The 27,282-nt window shown below is 46.4% G+C and overlaps 1 protein-coding gene across 1 annotated transcript in view; it reads right to left on the bottom strand.

Annotated features, from left to right (window-relative positions):
- Nucleotides 1-2,140: 2,140 nt before the first annotated feature.
- The window catches only part of BCAP31 (B cell receptor associated protein 31), a 38,153-nt gene continuing 13,011 nt past the window's right edge, over nt 2,141-27,282 (bottom strand). Inside the window, exons 5-8 of the mRNA XM_066580658.1 lie at nt 19,087-19,222; nt 17,011-17,131; nt 12,989-13,089; nt 2,141-3,171 (exon numbers count right to left, since the gene is read on the bottom strand). Of these exons, the coding sequence (XP_066436755.1) occupies nt 3,133-3,171; nt 12,989-13,089; nt 17,011-17,131; nt 19,087-19,222 (397 nt within the window). The 3' untranslated portion in view covers nt 2,141-3,132. The remainder of the gene's footprint in view (nt 3,172-12,988; nt 13,090-17,010; nt 17,132-19,086; nt 19,223-27,282) is intronic.

The following is a 27,282-nucleotide window of genomic DNA, read 5'->3' as shown; positions in this document are numbered from 1 at the left end:
CGCCAAAAGATATCTAACAGAAAGATGAGACTGCAGGGGGGCAAAAAAAGCACAAAAAGTGTATCCGAGCAGTGGAGAAACATCACCTCTTCAGAAGAATCCAGATTTCTGTTGCACCGTGCTGATGGGAGGGTCAGAATTTGGTGCAAGCAGCATGAGCCGATGAACCCTTCCTGTCAGCTGTTGAGAACATGCCAGCCCCTCCATCGAATTTGCAGCAACTACAAAAAGCTCCTTGCCTGCAAGGGCCGATATTTCTGCAGAACTTCGACACCTAGTGCAATCTATACCACAACAAATTACTGCAGTTGTGAAGACATAGGAGGTCCAATACGCTACTAAATTGGAGGGGGGGGGGGGGGGGCACTAATAAAGGAGCCCATTCACATGCCAGTTCAACCCACTAAATGGACAGAGGGGTGTGGTGACTATGGAGGTAGGATGGTTACAAGTTCTCATTGTTTGGAGATTTTAAAACCATGACGCTTTGTGGTGACATGGGCCAACACATCTTCCACCCCCCTACCTGAGAACAATTATGGCCAGTTCCTAGCATGGTCCATTGTTTTTAGACTTTGCCTCAGCCACTGAGTTTAACTATAGGAGTATGCATTCTGGATTGCATGGGATCCTTTCATCCGAGGAGCTCCGACTTCAACTACATACAAGCTCAGCTTGCCAATAGATCAACTTGAAATTGCTGAGATATCTTGGCTAGAGGCCAGATAGAGAGAACATAAACTACATATGGCTGCCATAATTTATCTATGCTCTTTTTAAAATCCCAAACTAACCACTATTAAAGTGTGTATACATATTTTTGTGGAGACCTTAGACTGACAGTGCCCATAACCCTCATGTCATCGACCAGACACCCAAAAAGGGACACTAAAATGTAAAGTTTTTTTTTTTTACATGTCGTGTAGTTAGTTTCCCTATTGAAATGAATTGAAACACCATTAATCCAGAATGCACTAATGGCGTTTCAATTCATTTCAATGGGGAAAAAGGGATTTGACATACGAGTGTTTTGGGTTAAGAGCTCCGTCACGGGACGAATTACACTCGTATGCCAAGACACTACTGTATTCTGATAAATAAAATGGTTTAAAACTAAAAATTTGCATGTTTTTTGACATTTTTCAATGCCTGACCCGATTGCCTGTCACACTCTTGAGGTCTACTCTGTTTATTGCAGCCATGTCCATGGAGTGCAGCCCTCCTATCTGATAAGTATCAGATACCATATTGATACTTTATTTTCTGCTTCAGATCAATCTCATGAGGCTTTAGCACAGCATTAGTTAAGACTACCATTTTCTGCCTGCAGTGGGACAGTTTAATCATCATTATCTTCTATATTGTTACCATCACAGAGGATGAGCTGTGCTCTTCTCTATTATACCCGTGTGACAGGAGCAGTGTGATCATCAGTAACTGTAACACAAGTGTCTGTCCACCTCTAGGCAGTTTCTAGGGTAGGATTTCTGCAACAGCATCACACATACTGTTAAACTGACTAGTTTCAGAATATATAACTCCAAGTAAATCTGAGCTGGTCAGAATTGAGATCACTTGATCATCATCAGAAAAAAAAAAGCCCTGGAGTTTCAGACAAAGAAATAGTTAACCACTTACTCACTTATATGTACTGGAGAATAGCTGCATAAGGAATAAAGAAGAAGAAGAAAAAAAAAACAAACATCCGATTTAGTAGAAGGCTTGAGGGTCAATACTGAAGGTGAGTAGAGACCATATTGAGGATACAATGGGCTCATGCCTGATTTTGGAGGACCCCACTCATTCATCTGAGGGTAGTGATACGAAATTGACATAACACTAGATGTGGGACTAGGCAACGCTCCCATACGGTGATCTAGACTAACCCGGTCACTTTGAGTAGGAGAATATTTACAGCATAAGGATTCTTCAAGCCCGATCCAAGCAAACTAAATAGTCACCTGATGTGGCTTTCTAGAATGTCTCACAAGAACTATCAGGAAGTCCCGGTAAAAAGTATGAAGCCCCCTTCCAAGGAGAAGAGAATGGAGTGGAAAACTACAGCGATACAAGCAGCCAAGTCGACGTGGCGCGAAGAAGTGATAAGCGGCGTTCACGACCTTGTAGCACGAACATAGTATGGAGATCAAATGAGATCACTTTATTACATATCAACAGTTCAACAAAAGGTATTCTGATAACGCAAATCATGAAACAAAAGCAGAACAGAGTAAACGAAAACAGATGGAGAACAAACCGAGAGGTCTCAGTGTCACCGTATAAAGCAGAGGACGTGTGGTATGAGCAACGCTGTGTAGTGGATGTGGCAGCTCGAAAGAAAAAAGTCAACCATTGGCTCACCCTTCTCATTTCCATAGTGGTAAACAAAAAAAAAAGCAAGGATAGGTTGACATGACATGGCCAAGTCGCCATTGCTTTGGCTTGACCAGGACATGACCGATACATGAATATCACAATACCAGCTGTAGCCTAGACTGGCTACCAAACAAATGACTAGACAACAGTGTGGTCTGCATCTTGCCCAGCCTTGAAGCTATTCGAGTATATGACAGACGATAGAGAGGGGTTTGTAGAAAATACTCCAAAATCGTTGGATTATAAAAAGGCACACTGCAGGCAAAACGGATTAGAGGGGGCGGAGCATGACACTAGGATTCTCTCTTTGGTGGTCTTTAAGTCTGTGTCATGCTCCACCCCATCAACCCTACAGCAGGGATGTCCGTGTTAGTTTTGCCTGGAGTGCTCTTTGAAAGAGGTTCTCCCGTTGCCGAGACTATCCTTTACCTTCCATTCTCGGACCTGAACTCATGGGACTTTTATACGGCTGTCCATGCAGCGCTGAAGGTGGATATGTAGACGTGAGTGTAAGCAGCACCTCCGTGGATCGTGCGTTAGATCTTAGCTCAATGGACTAGCTGAACTGGAAGGTAAAATTATAGACAGTCAGCAAAAAACATAACACTGGCAGCGATTTCAGAGAACCTTTTTAAAAAGTCAACACAAGCAAAGTGTCAGCAAGTAGGAACAAGAGAAGTCATCTCAACTCAGCCGGCACTTGTGGGAATAGCGGGACAGCCGGATGGGGAGACCGTCTGGCAATTGGCACAGTCTTCACTCCTCCTTTTTATCCTTTGGCCCATCTTGAAGTGCCTGTTGGGAAAACAAATGGAAAAGTAGAAGTGCGAGCGGAGGCGATAAATCACTTAGGGCAGGTATATGCACCAAAAATGCACCCACGACAATGATTTGTTGGGAGGTCCGACTGAGATTTGAAACTCCCCCTTAGTAAAGTTTGTCAGAGTAATATCGCATAAGAGGACAGCTTATTACCTTCAATTGCATGTAAAGGAGCCTCCAGGAGCTGTATGCAGAGAACAGCAGGTAGTCTGTTATCTGCATACAACTCCTTTGTCCTGCCACGCGACTGCAAGCTGAATACAATGTTATCGGCGCTCCCGTGGAGAACACAGCATGTGGTCCCTGCTTTTAGTTCTCCGGATGAACCATGGATTTTATGTTAACCTAGAAATAATCGTTTGTCTGAAACGTAAACAATAGTAGCATTTACACGCAACGATTAGCGCTCAAAATACATTGAGTGGATTTTTAGCGATAATCGTTGGGTGTAAATGGGCCTTTAGATGTAGGATCCCTGAGTTGTGGGCGGAGCTACAGTGCTGACCGCTAAATAAGCTCTATGCAAGTTGTAGGTAACAGTCTGTTTACTGCGGAAATTATGCATGCAAGCGCAGCAGTAGATTGATTGCTGCGCAGGATGAAGAAGAGGGTCCAGAGCGGCAGATGAAAAGTACAGGTTGCCGCTACTTAGCTGTACATCCTAGATTTCAGAATTTTCATTTTGTGCCCAGAAACCCCCTTAACACATTGATCAACATCTTTAGGGGATATCAAGCGCTTCTTCTACATGGAAGTGCTTGTGTTCTGAAGGGAAAGTGGTAGAGGAGCAGAGCCTTCTGACCCGCTTACACTGGACAATAACAAACACAGTAAAAGACCTTGAGTATGTCCATACCACATCTGAGCTACCAGGGGTCCATCCTGGGTTACTTCCCAAATAAGAAACCCCTGGAAGAAGCTCTTCGCCATTCAAGAAAGCTGCTAAAACGAAAACAAATATGTCTCTATTTCGGAACTTTCCGCTAGTTTTCGGCACTGAATGCAGGCAACATGTCAAAATAGAGACTTCTTGGTCTCAGTTTCAGCAGCTGTCTAGAATAGCAGAGCGCATCAAGTTTAACTGCGGTGTGAACATATCCATAAAAAGGTTGTCAGCTCTGGATAAATTTCTTTTGGGGTGCATGCACTCCCAGTGATCAGCTGTAATCTCTGGGTGGACCCATTAGCAAGTGTTCAGTTTCCCTACAGCACCACCTCAGGTGAAGCCAAGCATTACAAGTTTTACAATGACAATGGTCTGCTGATGGAAATGTCAGGTCCTCCAGAACAGGAGACACTCTTTGTAACCTATTATAGCTAATAGATAACCCTGAATGGAAGCCTGCTATTAGCTTAGAATTCCCTATGGGGTGTTCCAGCCAGCGTCTTACTCATGACCTGAAGGTTGCGGGTTCAATCCCCACATGGTTCAGGTAGCCAGCTTAAGGTTGACTCAGCCTTCCATCCTTCCGAGGTCAGTAAAATGAGTACCCAGCTTTCAAATTACCTGAAAGCGCTGCAAAATAAATTGGCGCTATAATAGCAAGTCCATTCCCCATTAATATTTGTCACGCATCCGTGGGATGGATGATAGAAGTTAGATTGATGATGGTCCGACTCTTGGATCACCGACTGGTTACTAGAACAAGGGACTCTTACTTACCACCAGGTATTGTATCCACTGGTACAGACTAGGTTCAGCGGTAAAGACGACCAGGAGCCAACCTTCTAGGTATTCCAGAAAGACAAAAGATACCTATACATGGCCGACTATCACAGTCGTTGCTATTTAAATAACTTGCAAGCAGGTTTGCATGGAGATCCCCTCTAAGGAGGACATCTCAAAAAAAACACATGATAACCGGCAACAGTCATCGCTCTGTATAAAAGCAAACGAAGGACTACTGTTCATATGCTTCAAGGGGCTGCTCCATGTAAAAGGAACCATTAAGCACTTGGCAAATGGCTCGCATTCTTCTAATACCCGATCATCTGTACATAGTTGTAATTACCGTCCTCTCGTGTGTCCTGCATCCTATATAAATAAAAGGGAAAAACTTCAGAGGAAATTTTCCGCCAACGACGGTTTCTCCGTAATTGGAAAAAGCATCCTGGCTGCCCCATTATTATATGTATATCATCTGCATGCTTGGTTAACTCGGACATAACAAAAGGGGAGGACGTGGACAATTCTGAGGAGTTCGGTATTAAATATTCCATGAAATTTTAATTAGAGAGATGTGAGGCGTATGAAGAGATTTGACTCGCAGGTCTGTGGGGAGAGCGCGGCATTCTGTGTACGCTCAGCTTAAAGTGGCAAAACTACAGCGCTGATGGCCAAGTGTCACAATGCTGCAGTGCGAAGAACATCCCCAAAACTCCACCGCCGCTGCTTAAGAGTTTGTTTAGCTGGAGGTTAATGCAGGACATCGGCGCCCTCGTTAGAGGATACTACTGCGCGGCTTCAGGAACCCGGTGCTAGCATTTTCCACAGGCATGTCAAGGGAATATATCATGTATCAAATACACAGACTCGAGTCACCAGTCTACTGCCAGTGAAGCTTACAGGGGAGGTCCACTGTAGCAAATATTTGGTTTCAAAGCATCTAATAAGTTAACCCTTTTCAATCCATTTTTTTTTCTCTCATCCATTCTCTCCAGCTCCAAATAAATTGGAGCTGGGGAGAATGGATGAGATAGAAAAAAAAAAAAAAAAAAAAAACACAACAACATTTTCCCTTCACCCTCCTGAACTGACAGAGTTCAGGGGGGTGCAGGAGCTCACTGCACCGTGGGGGAAATGCGGAAGTATTACTTCTGCATTCCCCCCATGGTGCAGGCTCCCAGCTTGGTGTTCATGTGACCGCTGGGGGTTAGGTAACAACGGCGGTCACATGATCGCTGGCCGGAATCTCTCTGCATTACATAGCGCTAATTCAACGCTGTGTAAAGAAGGCAGAAAGGGTTAAAAACCCTTTGCCTTCTCCTCAGGGGTCCTCAATGAGGATCAGTGCAGGAGTGCATCTGCACCCGATGTGTCTGATGATCGGGTGCAGATGCAATTCTGCACTGCAGTGTCGGGCCTGCCCCGACATCGGGGCTGTGGAGGGAAATGATGTCGGGGCAGGCCCGACATTGGTTTGGAAAGGGTTAAAATAAAGCAAGTTTTTGAACGTACTTTTCCTGCCAGAACAAGGCCGATTCTTTTAAAGATGCAGAGAAAAAAAAACAAACATACAAATGGCATTTCCGCATGCGCAGTCCGTTTTTTTTTTGCAGTAGATTCTCCGCTGGGGAAAATCATCTGTGTGAACAAAGCTGCGTTCACATGGCGCAATTTCGTCACAGATTTGCATGTGGATTCCTCAGCAAAAAGCAGCATTATTTTAGCATTGTATTGAATGCCATTAAAATCTGTGCCATAAGGGCTAATGCCCACAGCCGGATTTATGCTGCGTTCCCCTGCAGTGGAATAACGCAGCTATTAGGTTCTATTGAACCTAATGGCTCAGTCCTCACATGCGGGATTCTGCCGTGGATTTACGCCGCAGGAAGAAAATCGAGGAGTGTTCTATTTTACCACGGCGGGAGGTTTCCATTAATACAGTATTAGTGGAGACTGCGGAAAAAAGCGCATTTTTCTACGATCGCCAGTGGGGATTTTTTTTTGTTAATCACCGTGGGATTCCCGCAGCGTAAAACCACAGGCTGCCTAATTCATACGGTCAAAGATAAATTCTTGACGCAGTTTCCTTGCAAAATTGTCCTACTAGCAGCTTAAATCTGCAGCAGAAAGTCAAGGCTCAGCCTCGGATTAAATGGTCAGATCTGATGGTTACAGCCTGTGTGAGCGAGGCCTTAAAAAGGTTGGTCTCGGCATTGTGTGATATTTAACTTATGTCTGCTGCGACCGTTATCTACAATTAGTAGGAGCGCATAGAGACCGCCACGCCACAGGTAATCACTGTATTCATATACAGCTGGTTATTCAGGCCCTAATGTCATCTACCTTGTGTAAACCGCTCTATTTGTATCATGCAATAGGCAGCGCTAGTAGCAAGCTATTACAAGCCAGCTCAGCACTTGATGGGTTAATGGCCCTACTTCAAGCCGGCTACCACGACCACATATGGGATTTGGGAGATTACATGGACTCGCCATGACAAACTATTTCTATCAGCCAGTAATGTAATACATGTGATCCAGGAGGAATTCAGTATCCCTGCCGGCGTTATTTTAGAAGAGGAGGTGCGGAGCGGGTAAATAGTGGAGGTTACGCTAAAATAATTTTTTTTTATTCCCGAAAATAATGGTGTTGCTCCAATCTATAACTTTAGGGGACAGCGATACAGAGGAAAGGAGCAAATCAACAGGATGGCGGCTCAAGGAGAATCCCGTAATGTAGAATTGCTTTGCGCTAATCATGGTATAACGCTCTTATTGTTTTCAACGGTACCGCTCAGCCAGCCACTCGATCGTAGCGCGTTTCTGCGCCACAGCGGTGTCTGTTCTAGTTTGGAGTGTTTAGAATGATCGCTCAGTTTAAACAGTGGCTGTTCAGTAGTGAACGGCTGCTGTGTATCTCGATGGGGAGGGACAAGGGAGAAAAATCTCCTGCACTGCCCCGCCCCCCCTGCTGGCCGCTCCGTGTACCAGCCAGCTGTGCTAGCTCCCGTGCAGGAGTACGGGGACACAGGAACGTGTGTTGGGCATTGTTTGCCCGACAGCCGTCCCATGTAAAGGGACCTTTACACAGTAATGAGTATCGCCTGGAGGCGGAGCACCCGGGGAGCATTCCAGCTCACCCGCCTCCATTCACAGTAAGCAATACTGCCTGTTCATACGCAACGATACTGAACGACGAATAAGAAGTGAAAGCCCTCTCATTCTTCGTCCAATCAGGGCGTGCATTCATATGGTACGAATCGTTCAGATCCTGGCTGAATCGTGGGAATCCGAAAGATAATCGTTCGTGTAAACGCACCTTTAGCTGCTTGTAGCTATTACGAAAAAAGTTTATTCACCAGATCGCTGACAACTTTGTTGATTTGTGCCAAGCGTCAATCACACAATGATCCCTCCCACATTCAGCTGCTTTGCTTGTAATCAGCGGCACGGCTGGCACTAGTTGTGGCCAATAAAAAAATAAAATAAAAAAAACTTTATAGGAATTTTTAAAAAGCACATTAAAAAAAAAAGTTTTTCATATAAATTGACAGCTCTTAAAGGGAAACTCATGAAACTTTAGGGAATCCTTCATGTTCTAGAATTCCCTTCTGTTCACGAAGTTAACTGATATGTTTTCATAGAACTAGCCGGCGGCTGCAGTACATAAAGGGCCCGTTATACGGCCAATTCGTGTGTCCAAACATTTGACTGCCAAATAATCGTCACTTCTGTGCTACAAATTATGCAACAATGACTCATTACTCATTCGTTGGGTGATCAAGTCTTTGCGGACGGCGGCACGTTGCCCCGTGTAGTGGCCGGCGCTGTCAGCTTCCACTCCGTACACTGTTTTGGCGCAGGCGCCCAAACCGCTGATTGCCGCTCTGGACCTGGCCAGACCCCAGCCAATCTACTATGGTTGACCTATATGGAAAATGGGTCATTAATAGAAATGGCGCAGAAAACTCCTTTTAAAAACGGATGTCTCGTCTTCTGACAACGTGGACACAAGGACTTGTGTGGATACTGCAGACGGAGATGTTCTATAATCTCGTACTAAGGAAACCCGTCCAGTGCTGGAGCCGCTGGACACAAAGTGCTCTGGAGAAGATATTCTCTCAGCTCCACATTCCTACCAACTCCCAGCAGAGGTGTAAATAGCTGCTGTGTGTAATAAGAGCGCCCCGAGGGCTGCACCTCCTGCAGCCAGTTATCTTTATTACTAGCGCCTAGCTTGACTTTAGACGCGATTACAAGATGCTGAACTCGTGAGATAGAGGACTGCCAACAGGACAGGCTGGGCTGCACGTACGCTGCAGGTGGAACCGTCGGCCAAGTCGGGTCCTACAGAAAAAAAAGTGGTTCAAATAATGCCAAGATTGCATCCGTAAATCTGCCAAATCTATTATTGTAGGAGGGAACTTTCCTTTCAAAGTAGCGCCACTCCTAGTCATAGGTGGTACCTGGTACTGCAGATCAGGTCCCAGAAAATTCCTTTAAGTAAATGCAACTAAGATGATGACCTGTCCTCAGATTGGTGAGGGTTCACCACTCGGGCCCTCCACTGATCAACTGATCGAAGAACCCAAAATGCTCTGGTGGGTGCTGCAGCCTCTTATCAGGCCTATGATGTTATGTTCGTAGGTCACATAGCCCAAGAGCAGCTCAGTGCTATTCAACTGAATGGGATTGAGTTGCAATACCATGCACAGCCAATATAAAATGTACAGCACTGTTCCTGGTATGAGGTGAAGCGACCGCAGTGCGATGTCACACACTGCAGGGCTGCTTCAAACAACTGTCAATGGGGTTGCGTTACAGCCTCCTGCAACCACAGCGCAACAGTTGCAAAAAAAGAAAACTGTTGGAATTCGTTGTATGTTGCATTTTGCCATCACAGACTACAATACAAATTGTGCGCAACTGCGACTTTGCTTGCAACCCGCCTATTTGGCTATTTTTCTAAAAAGCCAATTCACAGTTCTAAAATAGTCACAAGTTTCACAAATTTTGTAGTCACGTCCCTCTTCGATGACTTAATATGAAAGAACCAAAATGACAGTAGTCCTAGTTTAGAGGGGGTGCGGGAGATTAGAAAAAAACATCATGACTACTTTCTTCCAGAACAGCGCCACCCTTGTCCATGGAATTTGACTGGTATTACAACTCAGCCCCAATTACTCGAAAGGAGAAAAGATGCGCAAAAGTATAGTCATGTCTGGAAGAAAGCAGCCATGGTTTTTCTAGTCTCTTGCTATCCCTTTAAACTCACATGAATAGGAAGTTCTGCCCAACCAGTCACCTAGGTTGTTAAAGTAGCAACTAATATTTAGTGTAAATAAACCCCCACATGGTATTTGTCTTGGCAGAAGCGCCATCACGGAGCGTGTGCTACAGGTTATGCAGAGTGGGGAAAGAACTGGAAGGGCCCATTTCCTACACGACGTCCATATATCCCATTAGGGTACATGAAAAAGGGGTCGTCTTTCAATATGACAGTTTCAACTTCATGGGTCTAAACATTAACCCTCTTAAAAAGGACAAAGCCCGGTAAATCTATGGCTCTTGGTTCTGGGCTTTAATACCAACTGGTACGGCACTCTCTGTTCCCGCAATCAAGCAGGAGCTGTCAGACACAGCCAAAGACCCAGAGGAGAAGGGAGAAGCGTTTTTTTAACAGCTTCTGCCTTCTTCTTTGCAAGTTACATGGGGCTCAATGAGTGCTGTGTACTAAAGAGTGAAAGTAATACTTCCGCTATGGCACCCGGCAATCACATGACCGCTGAGTGCCCTCCGTCACAGAAGAGTTGCAGGGTCCTAGCAGACCCGGATCAGCTCTGTTAGTAACTGATGTCATTACAGGGAAAGTATTTTCCTGTAACTGGGGCTTCTATGGATGCCCCAGATACAGTGGAAAAGTATGAAATAAACGAAAAATGTGAATGACCCCCAGAGGTCTTATATGATATCATGGATGGAAAAATAATATAATATATAATATATCTCCGCATGGGTAAAATCCCTAAAAAGTGTCTGGTCCTTTAGGGCCAACACACCCTGATCCTTAAGGGATTAAAAAGTTAGTAACTTGACAGGTCTGAAGTACTGACAGACATGATATGCAGTGATGCGAGTAGTGCTTGCTAGTTTCTTTGCTCGCACCTATTCTGGGACATCGTATCCTTAGATTGTCAGGTTGGCTCCATGCACCGCGCTACATTGAATGAGGGGGACAAACAAAACAGATACCAATTTATCTGGGTCTAATGATGGTGTATAAAGGAACTCATCAAAAAAAGCAGCTGGACCCACCAGTTCATGAAGTCAATGAACACCTACAGATATCCAAGAGCGCTCTGTAACGTTCGCATTTGGGAAATCAATAGTGACTGCCCATAAAACAACTCATTACGGGGGAGCAGGTGGAGATTTGCAGACAGACAACCTTGGTTGGATGCTTGGTCAAAAATCAAGTGTAGTGGTCCTGAGGATACTTCAAATTCCTCTATAGACACGCTTCCACAACTTCTGTATTCCTCATGCTCGGGGTTTGTAGGATGCCTAAGCAGTAAGAGTGCAGAACCCCCCCCAAATATGTGGACTCTGGACGAGTGCGTTCGGTTTTTCGCCAGCCGACTGGCATTGTATAGGACAAGACAGCGCCGTACGCAGCTCTATTTTGTCCCATTTTACAGAATTCAGCTGCAGAGGTTTTGAATGGAACCTCCAATGCTTACCTGAACAGGCCCTAGCGTGTATGGAGTCGGCTCAACTCGTCCCTGACAGACGATGTCAGGAAGGAAGAAGGTCAGAGGACGCCGAGTTCCAGTACCCAATCCTTTCATTCCGTAGGACATGCGCTGGTGCTAGAGCTTAACTTCATAAACACACGCCCGTTTGGTTGAGCTGAACTTCCATAAGTATAGGTGAGCGATCCATACAGGGGTCAGATGAACGGTTGTTGGAGTATGGGCACCTTAACCCCTTGAGTGACGGGTTTCCTACCACCCTGTCAGACCCACCAGGGCAGGTTTTTTAAAATGGTCTAATCATTGAATTTCAACTAATTTTGCAGTTGCGTCTCAAGAGCCATAACTTTTTCATTTTTCCATTGACATGGCCATATGAGGGCTTGTTTTTTTGTGGGACAAGTTGTGATTTTTTAAACAGGGGGGAGGAAAAAAAGAAATGGGGAAAAAAAGGGGCCATGTCATTAAGGGGTTAATGAATGTATTACTTCCTTCTCTGGGTCATTACGACGCACGGATACCACATGTGTGATTGTATTTTTGATTTTTTACAAAGTAAAGGGAGACAAATGTTATTTTTTTTATGATTTTTTAACTTTTGTTTTTTTTTTTCTATTTTTTTTTTTTGTCCCTTTAGGGGACTTCCACAGGGACCCATCAGGACCCCCTGATCACATTCCGGGGGTCCGATGGTGACAGCCCTTTACATGCTGCAGTGAGCCCTTTACATGCTGCAGTCACATAGACTGCAGCATGTAAAGGGTTAACAGCAGAGATCGGAGGTTTTCTCTGATCTCTGCTGTAAGAGCTAGTACCTATCTGTCCTCTGACAGCCAAGCACCAGCTCTCCCTGCCACAGAGACCATCGGCTTGCTTCTGACAAGCCGATGGTCTCTATGGCAACCTGTAAACAAAGCAGGAGACTTAGAAGCAGGAGATTGCCGGCAGATCGGCAATATCTTCTGCTGGTTTTTCAAAGCCCTTGCTTTGTTCTCTGTGGGTCTGTGCAGGCAGAGCACAATGTCACAGCTTGTGGCATTGTGCTCTGCAGCTCCCATAGTGATACATAGCCCGGAAATCTTCCGGGCTATATCACTATCGGCAGTGGAGCTCGTCCCGGAAAATTTCCGGGCGTGCCACTCAAGGGGTTAAGATGTACATTTAGGAGTCTGTTCATAGTCACTGAAACATGATAAATGTAGCCACTGCCTACAAGGGCAGCCAACAAGAAAACATCTGACAGTCAGTGGTATGAATACGGGATTTGTTATGATGTTAATGGCCACACAGTTTTGTGGGTAGAACTTCAGTATTACCAGCAAGACTCTACAGCCACTTAACCCACTTCCTGGACCTGGGCCCTTGGCTCTTACCTGCAGCTTGGCGTGTTCATTCAGCAGCCGGTCATATTCCTTTGTCAAGCCTTCGCTCTGCTTTTTGATGGCGATCACCTCGCTCTCAGATTTCTGTAGGGCTTTGGGTACAAAACAAGACAGGAGGTAGATTATTCATTATGTGTCCAGTCACTGCTAAAATGGGTTGTCTCCTCAAATCTCCTTTGTGAAATGAAGTTGGGCTGATCATCAGCTCATCACCGTAGGTTCGGCTTCAGAGACCCCGGGCTGACGGAAAAGATGGGAGAGCCATAGAATTCCCCAGCGGTTGCTGGAGGGAATTTACTATTATATGGTGGGAATAAACATCCATGTAATAAAAGAATGGCCCAGGTTCACTAATGCGGGAGCTACAACTCTACTCTGGTTCATAGAGGGGGTTCCCGAACAGAGGACCCTCTATATGTTATCCATACAGAAAGGAGGGGTCTTCGTGAGGTACACAGTAGTAATAGCAGTGCAACATGAAATAACCAGCAGGATGACCGCAGCCCTCCCCAGAATATAGCTTGACGTTATATATCTATTACTGCATTACTGAAATATGTTACCTGTTCGGGATATCTACTAGGAATGTGTAATGGGCTCCAGGCAGGAAAAAGTTGCACACGAGTAAAAACTGTCCATTTTAACTAATCAGGTTTCTTTGCTTGTTCTGATTGGTTGCATCTCCACATGTTAGGGTGACATTACACGGGATGACTATCATCATAGTAATCATTCCGAAGAGTGCATTCAAACGACGGTTCAGTGTAAACACGGCCACCAACATGGTAATGAGCGTGGATCAGTTTTAGTGTTAATCCACGGTATATGGGAAAATCCAGCGATCTGAGCGACTTCCAACGAGGCCGGGTCATCGTGCTAGACTAGCCAGGACCAGGATTTCACTGCCAACCTTGTGGGGTTTTCTCATGCAGCGGTGTGGAGAATATACAGAGAATGGCGTGATCAAGGAAAAACATCCAGCAAAAGGAGATCCTGCGGATGGAAACAACTCAACGAAAGGGGTCAGGAGGATGTCAGGAATCATTCTGACCAACAAGCGCTGTACAGTCAAGCAAACTGCAGCGAACCCAACGCTGGTGCTCCAACTAATGAGCATGAATGCACAACTAGTCGTTCCTCAATACGGATGGGCTATAACAGCAGACGGCCAGGTTCAGCACCATTGCAGTCTGAGAAAGACAGAAAGGAGACTCTACAGAGGGCAAAAGATGTAATCACCGAGCAGTAAAAACATCGCCTGCTCAGATGAATCCAGATTTCTGTTGCATGGTGCTAATTGAGGCCAGAATTTAGTACAAGCAGCACGACTTGATGGACCCTTCCTGTTAAAGCATGTCAGTTCCGCCATCTAATTTGTGGCAACTGTAGGAAGCTTCCTGTCCACATGGGCCGATACTCCTGCAGAAAAATTTCAAAACCTAGTTTATATTACGAGACTGCTGTGGTTCTGAAGGCCAAAAGGAGGGCTAATGTGCCACTAGATGGGACCGCAAGGGGTATTTGGCTCCAAAAGTGGCTATTCCGTGTCTACAGCAGAACTAGCTCAATGCAAATAATCCATTACCCTGCTGTAGTCCTGCAGAAAGTAACCCCGCTACTAATTAGCAGAGTGTAACATCCCTTCAGTAAGGAAATAAGGAGGGGGGGGGGGGATATCAGAATTATGTTCATATCAGTCGCACTGGCCACGCATTACATGTTTGGACGCATATATCACTTTAATGTCCAAATCGTGCAGGTAATAGGTTCTCCAAAAATGGAGTAGAAGCCATAATTCAGCTCCGTCAGGTGAAATTACAGACGGGTCACGGAGGGTATATATATACGCACGGGAACATATTTGTTTTGCAATCTGATGCAGACAGAAACATAGAAGTATCAATCCAAAAGCAGCGAGGGTGATGGTCATGTTCTAAAACTTTGGAAGGTCATATGGATTTGGCATTAAGAACTGCTGGTCAAGCACATTACATGAGCTGAAGCCCAGGAGACTAGATGTACGGTCACAAGAAGAGCGCTTACTGCTTCTACAGGTCACAAAAAGGACGATTCTAGAGAGGTTTTTGAGGTGCAGGTGACATGAGCGAGCGTCTGACTATAGGGGTGAAGGATAGAGTGGAGTCAAAGATGACCCCCAAGACAGCGGCGTGCTGCGGAGGAGTTAGGGCGTACCACAGGGTGAGATGGAGATAGCAGGATTAGGTAGATTAGTAGATGGCGGAAACACAAGAGGTTCGGTTCTTGAGAGATTCAGTGTCAGACGACGTGATGCAAGAGACAGCGGATGGGCAATCACTGGGGTTTTGCAGTACTGCAAGGGTGATGTCTGAGGAAGAGATGTATAAATGGGTTTCAACAGTGTAGAGAGGGTACTGAAAGCCAAATCCGCTGACAGTTTGTCCATTTTGGGGGGTTGCATAGATGGGGAAAATAAAAAAAAAAAAAGGAGAGGGTTCGAGGCCTGAACCTTAAAGGGGTTGTCCCGCGGCAGCAAGTGGGTCTATACACTTCTGTATGGCCATATTAATGCACTTTGTAATATACATTGTGCATTAATTATGAGCCATACAGAAGTTATAAAAAGTTTTATACTTACCTGCTCCGTTGCTGGCGTCCTCGTTCCCATGGAGCCGACTAATTTTCGCCCTCCGATGGCCAAATTAGCCGCGCTTGCGCAGTCCGGGTCTTCTGCTGTTCTCTATGGGGCTCCGTGTAGCTCCGTGTAGCTCCGCCCCGTCACGTGCCGATTCCAGCCAATCAGGAGGCTGGAATCGGCAATGGACCGCACAGAAGAGCTGCGGTCCACGGAGGTAGAGGATCCCGGCGGCCATCTTCACCGGTAAGTATAGAAGTCACCGGAGCGCCGGGATTCAGGTAAGCGCTGTGCTGTTCTTTTTTTCAGTCCCTGCATCGGGGTTGGGGGGGGGGGGGGTTGAAAAAAAAAAACAACCCGTTTCGGCGCGGGACAACCACTTTAAGGAAGCTTTAGACTCCACCACTGTGATCTTCTCCATTGTACTTGTACTAAGTTATAGTGTGACTAATGCCCATTTAATATTGGCTCGTATGCTACTTTGCAGCACAACACACTTTACTTTGATCAACCCGATCCGTGCCTGGAATCTCTTTTGGATAGGGTAATTTTATACACATCAGAAACTCAAGCACCCCCATTCTCAGGTCATACAAAAAGTTTAAAACGGGAAAAATGTCCATTTTTGAAGATCGCATTTTGCCCTTTAGGTTCCCTAATCAGATGATCACGGGTGCCGACTGCTCTCATTGCCAGGGGAAGCAGCTGTCAACTTACCTTTTCAGTTAAAGGGAACCTGCCAGGTCATAGGAGTGGTATAAACTAAAGTTTATGGGCTCATAGGACAGGGGCGGCTGAGGTCAGGGGTACGCGTTCTATCCTCACCTGCCGCCCCGTTCTTTCATTATACATGAATTTTAATCATCTTCGCATATAGTGCACGCACGTTCTCCAAGTGCATGTGTATGTGCACACTGAATGCAGAGAGGAGTCCGATGCACGGACTGTGCGCTGGCAGTGAAGGATCGCGGAGGCTAGCGAGTATAAACCCTGCATCCTCAGACTCAGCGACCCATGGTTTATTAGCCATATACTTCGTTTATGGTGCTATACGACCTGAAAAAGGTTCCCTTTAATCACAAGGGAATGTTTGGGTCCGAAAACCCCGTTAGCCAGTGCTTCTTAACGAGCTGGTTTATAGTTTTATTATGGTAATAGATTTTCAAAAAAAAAAAAAAGGAACTACTTTGATCATAACCTTCACGGTGAGTCCAAGAGGGCAGGATGACAACTGCAGCAACGGCCCTTGTCTAACAGGCAAATCATTGTCTATAAACCAAATATATCAGGGCACGGGCAGAGAACAGTATAGTTACATATTGATGACATATGTTCTGTGCAGCACTGTAACGGTTAATAGATGACCAGTTGTCGCGGGGCAGTCTGGGATATTACTTACATTTCTTGGTGGAGCTCAGCTCTTCTTTGAGTTTCTTGACTTCTGTTTTGAGCTTTATGTTCTCCTCCTCAGCGTCGCTTTCTGGTACATCTGCAACCTCGATGCCAGAGGCTTTTAATTGCTGGAAAAAAGCAGAATCAAGAAGGTTGAGATAGATGTATATAGTAAAAAAAAAAAAAACACCTTACTTCACGTGTTCAAATGAAACTTGAAGCAGCTGTACAGAACTTAGGAGGAGCTCAAAATCCTTGCCAATGCGATGCAGAGACCATCAGTAGAACGCTGCCTTTAATTTCAGCAGCCTGTATTCTGCCAATGGCTCTGTGCACAGCAGCCTGTATACTTATGGGCACCATTTACAGCAGCTTGTCATCAGCATGTGTGATCCCATATGTTAGTTGAAATTCAAGGTACAGAATGCATGGCCAACGTCGGCTCCAATAGGTTTTCCTTATATCTGGTGAACATCTTAAAAAAGGGGGTGCTCTCATCTCAATCAATCATGGGTGTAATGGAAGTACCCCACTATATGAGATGGCCTGGGTGCTCAGGAGCTATGGAAACTGACAAATAGACTTTCTTACAGCGACCTTCCAGGCCCGGACAAAGATGGCCGAAGCACTTCCCTGACGCACAGTGTATTAGTATAGGGATGAGCGAGTATATTCGCTAAGGCACTACTCGCTCAAGTAATGTGCTTTAGACGAGTATCTCCCTGCTCGTCCCTGAAGATTCGTGAGCCGCCGCAGCTGACAGGTGAGTTGCGGCGGGGAGCAGGGGAGAGCAGGCGGGAGAGAGAGATCTCCCCTCCGTTCCTCCCCGCTCTCCCCCGCAGCTCCCCGCCCCGCGGCGGCACCCGAATCTTTAAGGACGAGCAGGGAGATACTCGTCTAAAGCACATTACTCAAACGAGTAGTGCTTTAGCGAGTATACTCGCTCATCCCTAATTAGTATGCATTGCTAGTCTAAGTCACTATATGCTGCTCACAACAACACTGGTTAATCAAAGCAGGTGTAGCGTCTTAGACTAATGATGCACACAGCGTGCATCTGGTAGTCAGAAACGGGGACGGCCATCTTTATTTCTCTTTCAGCCATTTCCGTAACTCCCAGCCAGCGCAAGGAGGCCAGAACTCAAGATAGACGTGGCTCCCAACTCCGGGATCCGTACCCATCAGACTGTGGAAAGGCCATAAAAGCCTCAGACAGAATACCCATTTACACTAATGTTACCCCTGTCTAGAGTCAACAGGAGGCACAAAATCCACTTCCAGCCTACTTTATGTGTTATAACAGAAAACTTTAAGCTAAAGTTCGCTGGGGTACATATAAACCTGTTTGTGGCCGCTTTACAGAGCCAGGTGACTAGATTAACCCCCGATGGTATCAAAATATCGCTTATTTTAGGTTTTTTAAATTAAGGGTATTATTTTGGGGAGCAGTTTATATTGATGGCCTATCCATAGGGTGCTTTTACACGAGCACCATTAACGCTCTTGCTGGTTCAGGCCGGAGTGCTGGAGGCATCTGATAGAGCTGGTGTAATAGGAATGCCAATTAATGTGTAATATATGATGATCCCATGCCCTGAACACCCACCGATCAGCAGAACACATGGGCAGCAACGCTTTGGTAGAAGTGTAGCACCAGACACAGGTGTGTAACGGGCTATGGCATTCCAGGTCCTTCATTCTGACGATGTGCAGGGATCTAGGGGTGCGACCCTCGTGTATAACGCATTGAAGGCCCATCCTAAAGGTAGGCCATCAAAGCAAAATCCTGGAAAACCCCTTAAATTCTGATCGCATTGCCTAGTAAAGTTTCAGCTAACGAAAGAAAAGGTCGAGGCTCGCCTATGAAAAAACTTCACTAATTTCTAAAGAACTGTATGGGGAGATTTAAAAAGTGGGAAGTTTGCTAAAAGTTAATAAGTTCTAAGTAAATGGCTACAGACTGCTAGAATGAAGCATCAGCACAGCCGGAGATACCAGATGCTTCGGACCAGCAGTGCCGTACGCAGAGGCTCGTGCGGCTATAACAGCGCTTCCGCCATCACCTGCAGACAGCGACTCATACCTTCTTCAGCTTGTCGTTCTCCTCCATGTACTTCTTGGCAGCGTCGCTCGCACTCTCAGCCTGTTTCTTGAACGCCTCGTTGGACGCCAGGAGTGTAGCTTGCTTGGATATGAGTGTGACCAGACGCCTCAGCAAACTGCGGGGAGGAAAAAACACAGTAATGGGTTTGGGTTGATACTTTGCATATATGTACCAATGATCTGTCCAACCGGGAATGAGCTGCGGATTCTCATCTCAGCTGAAATACCTGATGTGATATCAGCACAAGAGTCTTAACCACTTAAGGACCAGGCTGTTTTGTACCTAAAAAAGGACCAGACCTTTAAGGATATTACTGATCATATATATATATATATATATATATATATATATATATATATATATATATATATATATATATATATATATATATATATATATATATATATATACATATACATATATATATATATATATACACACACACATACATACATACATACACACACACACACACACACACACACACTAAGTGGAAGTGTTTCCACTAGGCGACCCCCTGCTGAGATTCCCTGTTACAGCAGAGCTGCAGGGTCCCAGCAGACCCTGATCAGTTCTGCTAGTGACTCTTGTTATACATAGCCCTTATCCAGCGCCCTGTACCCAGGAAAGGAGAAAGCAGACGAGGTTAAAAACCGCTTCTCCCTTCTGCTCTGGGTTCTCAGCTGTTACCAACTCCTGCTCTATACATCAGATATTGGCCGAGGTTAAAGCCCAGAACCAAATGCCGTATATTTACCACGCTTGGCCCTTAAGGGATTAAAAGGGATGTCTGGTTTAGAAAACACATTATTAAAATACTCTAAATAGATTCTGAGTTAAAGGGGGTTCTCTGGGATTTTTAGTTTTGGGGTCCTTTAAATAGCTGATCAGCAGGAGTCAACCACTCGGGATCTCCATCAATCAACTGATCATCAGGCCAACTGTTTGTCTGGACAGCGCTGGAAGCAGATAGCACTGTCTGTATTACAGTGGTCTGGTTTGGTATTGCAGGAACAGATATTGTCCATGCCCGACACTCATCCCCATGTATACTCGCTGCGGTGCTGTTACACAGGAGTGAGTATTGCTGGATCGCTAACAGTGCAGCCAGCAGGGAAGGGGGCGGCTTGAGGAGAGCTCTCTCCCTGCCCCTCTCCATTCACTGCAAGCCGTGGCTGACCAGTCCTGAACGGCTGTCGTCTACACCGAATGATGGATTCTCCTCCAGTCATTCAGTTTCTGCACAGACGATTATCAGTCAAAACCACGCGGGAGCCTGAACAACCAGAATAGTCATCCCGTGTAAAAGGGCCTTTAGACCCCCGACAATCACCTATTGATTACCTGCCCTGAGGATTGGTCATCAATAATGAAAAGGCTGATCAGAATTTTATGCATGTGGGAAAATGAATCCTCTTTTACAGACATCTCAGCAGACTCCATAAAGATAAGGCGAACAGATAACCAAGACGTGACACAATAGAGCCCAATGGTGCCCTCTGCTGGCCGTTTGCTTATGCCGTTACACTGCCACAGACAATGATCTACGCTACATGTGAATGACTGCAAGATCCGAGCCATCAATATGGGCATTACACTGGTAAATCACATTTACTGACTGTAGGTCACTGTGGTTCAACCTCTTATATCTCCTTGATGGAGAAACTAACGGCCCGCTGACATGTAACGATTGTCACCTAAAAGCCTGCAACGGAAGTGCGCAAAAAAAAATGTCACTGTTCGTTCGCAAGTCGATATCGATGACTTCAGTCAGCATAACTAATCGCTGGCTTCTCGTTCTGTGTAAACGCCCCCCCACTCAGCACTTCACATAGAAGCCCGCAATCCAGCGGCGAACTGCCCGTGTAAACGCTCTGCACGAACGCCAGCAACCTCAGCAGTGACATCCGCGCTCATGCAGCCAACTGTCGTCCCGTGTAAAGAGGGCCATTAGACATAGTTCCACCTTCCAATACAATCATCGGAATGGATTCCCCTTATCTGTTCCAAATACAAGCAATGGTGCCGAGGACACAGCTCATATGCAGATCTATGTGTCTCCATGGTAACAGACTACAAATAAATAGCATAGTCTCATCCTGCAGTCATACTTCCTTCTATTTCCTGCTCAGATATGGAGTATAATGTTGACAAGCAGTAAGGGGTAGATAGGACAGTGGTGGAAAGGAATTTGACTGCAAGATAAGACTACATAGGGGTGTTTGCATTGTTACCATGGAGACACACAGATCTGGGTAGGAGCTGGACACACTACATGGCAAGACATTCTTGACGAATTTGAGCAATAAACCTTCAGCATGAATGCAAAAAAAAAAAAAAAAAAAAAAATGCTCCCTTTTCGTTCAGTTTGTTAGGCTTCATGCACACAGCAGATCCGGATACCGGCTGCGGAATCCGGCAAGTGACCCTACGTACCTGTCGTCTTCATCGGCATACGAGTGCACCTGTTTTCTTCTAGCTTTGCTATACTGCAGACGGTCCGCACGCACAGTACACTGCGGAATTCAACCGCAGTATGTTCTAATTGCCGCTGGAATACGCGCTGGCAGCTTCCATTGTGGTCAATGGAAGTCGGCCGTTACGCTATACGTCCGCTGTAGCACAGCGGGAGTATCGCATGAAAACGCGTTCCCGACCACTGCGTCATCCCGCACTGCCGGCGCGTAATGCTCTGTACTGCGCATGCGTGCCGGCTCGAGGGACGGGAACAGCGCGGCGGATCCGGGAGGAGAGTACGAGGGTTTTGGGGGGCACCGTGGCGGACTCTGCTGCGATATTCCGCTAGCGGAGTCCGCCAGAGCCGTGGGCATGGGGCCTAAAAGGAACGATGAACGAAAAGTGAACGATTCTTGTTGGCTCGATTATTAAACGATAACTGTTCTGTCTAATAGCGCCCCGACGTAAGCTTTACAGCGGGTGGAGGGGGGGGGGGGGGGGCGCACCATTTACGACTTTATTATCCAACATAAACCCCCCTGAACACCAACTCCTTGCAGCGCTTTATGAACCTGCCCCCTTCTGACACGACTCCCCCTCACTACTCGCCTCCCAAGGCAAGTAAAACCCTAATTAGCTAAACACGGCGTCCCCCACATCTCCCACTTGCGATCAACCTTCCCCATCTCTCCCCCTCCCATCATTCGCTTGAGAGGCCGGCAGTTAGTCTACAACACTCTGTCCTCCCACACTGCAGCGTATTGCAGTAGGCGGAAGCACAGAAATGGTTAACATTTAACCGCCAATTGCAAAAATGACTATGTAAAATTACACAAATTTACAAAGAACTGAAAGAAAAAAAAAAGTCCATAGCCTTTTACAGAGTTTAAAGTTATATTTTTTTTAGCAAAACCCCTTCCCATCCAGTAAAACAGGCATCTACTCCCCTCTCCCCCTCCACGCTGTGTCTGCACCGTTGCTGGAGCAGCCTGTAAACGTGACATCAGAGAGGATTAGGTCTACAGACGTCCCAGGCTCTGCAGCCAATGACAGAGCTCGACACTTGATTGCTGAGATCTGTCATTGGCTGACGTCCTGTAAACTGGGCGGGACTGCAGCCTGTAAACAAATGAGGAGGACCGAGCAGCCGTGGGGAGAGGCGAGTGCATAGTAGCCTCCCAGGCTATAATGGGGCCGTGTGCAGTCAATAAAACCGCACTGACAGCCCAAAGATACAGCCCTGTGCCATATATTACACAACCACACATGCGATTACATCCTAAAGCTAACTTCACACGGGCGAGCGTGATAAGGGGCCGTGATCATGCTCGCCATCATGTGAATTTGGGGAAGCAGTGATCCTCCACCGTGGCTGTCAGACGTGGCGGAGGATCGCAGAGTTTCTCCCATTGTTTTCAATGGGAGACCTCGAATCGCGTGTAGCTAGCACATGGTGCGGTGCTGCCGGTGGCCCCATTGAGAACTATAGGCACTATGATGTGAGAGCACGCAGAAGGATGGACCATGCCGCGATTTGTTTCCCGTATCGCAGCGCAATGCAGGAAAGAAATCGCTCATGTTTAGAACCCCATTGAAAATTTTTGCGCAAAATCTGTGAGCCTCGCAACGCGCAAATTGCGCACAATTTTCTCACCCGTGTAAAGGCACCCTAATGCAAGCTTAGAATAGTAACCCTGTCGCCTTCCAATCGCGACAATTCTGCTATTATGTTAGGAAACTGCTGCCTAATACTTACAGCGGCTCCAAATCACTTGTGTAATTAGTTTCACCTCCTAATTACCCCAAATTCTACCGCCCAGCTTTAAGAAAAACAGCCGTCCCGTAACATATTCTGCCTGAACTCGCAGCATGAAGTATACGATGAGGTAGAGATGTTGTCGTCCTGCAGGGGGGCGTTTTGTGCCCTTTAGACCCCCCCCTAATAGCAGCCAATAAGTGAAAGCAGCCGATGGGAGGGGAGGAAGATGAAGAAGCGCTTGTTAGCGATGACCGAACACACGGTTTGGCGGCACAAGCCTCTTTATTTACTAGGCTGACAGTTGTAAACATTGATGTTGTCGGAGCAGCGCGTTCCTGGACAGCGAGCGGCAGCGCTCCCAGGAACATTATTAGGAAGGTCCAGCACATAACAAGTTGTTGCGCCAGAACACATAGCTGCGACCCGCAGTTACGCACGCCAGGAGAAAAATATATAGAGAGCGCCTGCCCCGAGGGAGCGGAGGGATGTACTCAGCCCGGAATAAAGCAAAATCTGTTACTGTGAGGCCGAAGACAAAAAGAGCTCTGTGCGAGGGAAAAACACCACATTAACTGCGTGTGTGCCACGACCGGGACAGCAAACACTGCGCCCATTCACTGACCCCCCGGGGCGCGCTACAGAGCAAAACAAGCTAAGATCATCAGATAAGGGGGAGCCTTTCTTCAGGCACCGACGGGTCCGCTCTAGGAATTACTCCTCCTTGTAAGATAATGCTCGCAATTCTGCACTGCGCCGTTCCTCCTGGAAAATTAGGGATACGTTGTTAATTGGGGTTACCATTCACCGCAAGTCAAATCGGTGTAGTAACACGCCTTTCAGACAAGGTCACTGTGTAGAAACACAACCTGTTGACAAGGGGAACGGCAACACCCAGTTGTCTACTGATTCAAACATTTCCAGGAGGAACAACAGAGGAACGGCAATAGGCAGAGCTCTAAGAAGAAAAAAAAAACACGCCTAAATTGACGTTTTGTGAGGAATACAAGTACGTACTAAAACAGACACGCGAAGAGAGCCGACAGGTTGTCTAGTCTAAAAAGTTAGGCTTTACCTCTGATTAACCCTCACATGACCAAGTGTCATTGATGCTCCTGTGTCCGGGTCACATTCTGCAGTCCTGGCATTCCCATTTACAATCCCCCCCCCCCCCCCTCCACAATTTTAACATTGTCTATTTCTCTTCCTGACGGTCTTCCCCCATTGCAGGATTACAGAAAGTGGCCATATACTTCCTGATACAAGGGGGCAGGTAATACCACATATCCCTCAATGTGCAGACAGCCAAACAGAGGCGCTGATAGCACAGGTAAAAGGTACTGATGAGCCACCACTCTCCTTATATAGAGGGGGGCTGCTTAGTGCTTATTTCTGCACAAGAGAGTAATACAGGGTGTCAGACCACACGGTACGTGTAGTGCACCACGCAGGCTTACAACCTATTATTAATGACGCCCTATTTCAATCCTGCGGTCTGCCCTGCACCTCATAGATGAGCCACACCGGCACCCCGGGCTCCACCAGCGATTTTTGTTTTTTAATATTTGTAAAAAATTCCAAAAGCCTGACATTTTTACTTTTTTTTTTTAGTCTCAATAGAGGACTTGAACTCCCAACAGTTTGATCATTCATACAGTGTATTACATGTGGCCTACTACAGACATGCTTTAACCCTTTCCAATCCAATTTTGGATTGAGGGTTTCCTAAAAGGCTTTCTCTTTTTGCTGTTATACAACGGTGCCATCTGCTGGCTAAAGCCGGTGTGTGCACCAGAGAGCCTCTGACAGCGGAGTGGCTGGTAAGAGACTGTAAGAATACCCTGTCGGATGTCTTTTGACATTGGAGCTGTACAAGCTTCAATCAGAATGTAGGAAAACGTCAGACAGTCGATTGAAAAGGGTTAATAGTCAAATCATGACAACAATGGGGGCCTTCAGAAGGCCCCAGGCTGCCATGACACCTGGATGACAACCCTGTGATCTTACTGCGGCAGGGCCATTTGGGAAATTTAAATACCTGGTGTCAGTATGGACTGCAGCATTTAAAGAGTTAACAGCAGTGATCTGAGTGATTTCAGCTGTTGTAGGCGGATGTCTGCTGTCAAAGGTCCTAAACGTGGTTCCCCCTTGGCCTATAACAGGCTCTCGGAGGCTCTTTGTGTGCAGTGACCTCTTCTTCCGCTTGTGTAGAGCTTGTTGGCCACTAGACGCCTCTACGATGCAGAGAAGAGATTTCACCCCGTTACCAGATTCTGAGAGGGGCGCATTATTGGGATGTGAGAACCTGTATGGTCGTATCGATGAATTGTCCCCCACCGGCCGTTCTGATCAGACTGTTAGGAGGTGCTGGACCAGTGGATGTGTGAGGGACCACAAGGCCATCGGGCTCAGAACACCCCGACAGACCACCAGTAGAGCGGAGCGTCTGATTGTCTGACAAGCATGAGCAGCTCCAACTGTTTTATTGTCCGCCATCATTAAACCCGTGTCTATCTGAACGATTGTGAGGTGGTTGGCTGAAAGATGTTTGGTCTCGCGGCCCCCATCACATGTACGGCCTCCGACACCCATGAAACTGTTGTCTCCGTTTGCAGTGGCATTGTGAACAGTGAAAACGTTTGTCTTCAGGGACTAATCCAGGTTTAGTTTGAGCACTGATGACGGCCGTGTTCGTGTCTGGAGACCTAGGGGTCAGCGCTTCAATCCTGCTTTTGCTGCAGAGCTGCACACTGCCCCCTGCTGGTGTGATTGTCTGGGGGTCCATCACATACGACAGTCGGTCCCCCCTAGTAGTGGTACGGGGGACAATGACAGCTCAGCGATATGTTCAGGACATCCTGCAGCCATATGTGTTCCTCTCATGGCGGCTTCCATCAGGATAATGCTCGGCCGCACACACAAGGGGGTCACAGGAAGCCCAAACAACATTGTCACACTTCTGTGGCTGCCCGGTCACCAGATTTATCACCAATATAGCATGTAGGGGACCATCTGGAATGGCGACTGCAACAGTGTAGGATTTCGAAGGAACCAGACGCTCAGTTACAGCAAATGTGGGGCGATATGGCGCAGGATACCACACAGAACTTGTATACCTCAATGTCCGCCTGTATCATATCTTGTATCCAAGCTAGAGGCAGTATATGCTCTGATATTGTAATCACTTATATCAACATTACAATCACACAGAGAAAGTTTCATACCATTCCCACAACTCCATGTAAGTGCTTTTTTTTTTTTTTTTATTTTTTTACACAATGTACCCCATTTCTTCAAAAATAAGACATGCTTATTTTTATTTTTGCCCCCAAAAATGCCCAGCGCCTTATTTTTAGGCGAGGACGGGGGGGTGGGGGGGGTGGAGGGCCTCACCTGGTCCGCAGCGTCGCTGAGTCCTCCTAGTCTTACAGCTGATCTTATGCTGGTGACAGGGCTCTGAATACCCCGTCTCCAGCAAAGCGAGCGCTGTGATTGGCTAATCTAGCACCAGCAGCCAAGCACAGCCGACGCTCGATGAGCCAATCACAGCCATTCAGTGAATGGCTGTGATTGGCTGCCGACGCTCAATTAGCCAATCACAGCGCTCGCTTTGCTGGGGGCGGGGCATTCAAAGCCCCGTCACCAGCAGAAGACCAGTTGTAAGATGAGGAGGATGCAGTGCCGACAGAGACCATCGGGATGCCGCGGACCAGGTGAGTATTGATTTTTTTTTTTTTTTACTGGGCACTTTAACTAGGTCCAATTTTCAGGGGAGGCCTTCTATTTCAAGCCTCCCCCGAAAACCCAATGGTCCTACCCAGATAAGACCTTATTTTTGGAGAAACACGGTATGCATGTATAAATTTGGTATTGCTGTAATTTTGCAACTTTCAGAACAAGTCAATTTTACATAAATGTGTATGCCGTAAAATAACTTTCAACTTCCCCCTCCAAAAAGCTGT

This window comes from Eleutherodactylus coqui, chromosome 10 (genome assembly GCF_035609145.1).
Source record: "Eleutherodactylus coqui strain aEleCoq1 chromosome 10, aEleCoq1.hap1, whole genome shotgun sequence".
Taxonomy (NCBI): domain Eukaryota; kingdom Metazoa; phylum Chordata; class Amphibia; order Anura; family Eleutherodactylidae; genus Eleutherodactylus; species Eleutherodactylus coqui.
This window is presented reverse-complemented; position numbering and strand designations above follow the sequence as displayed.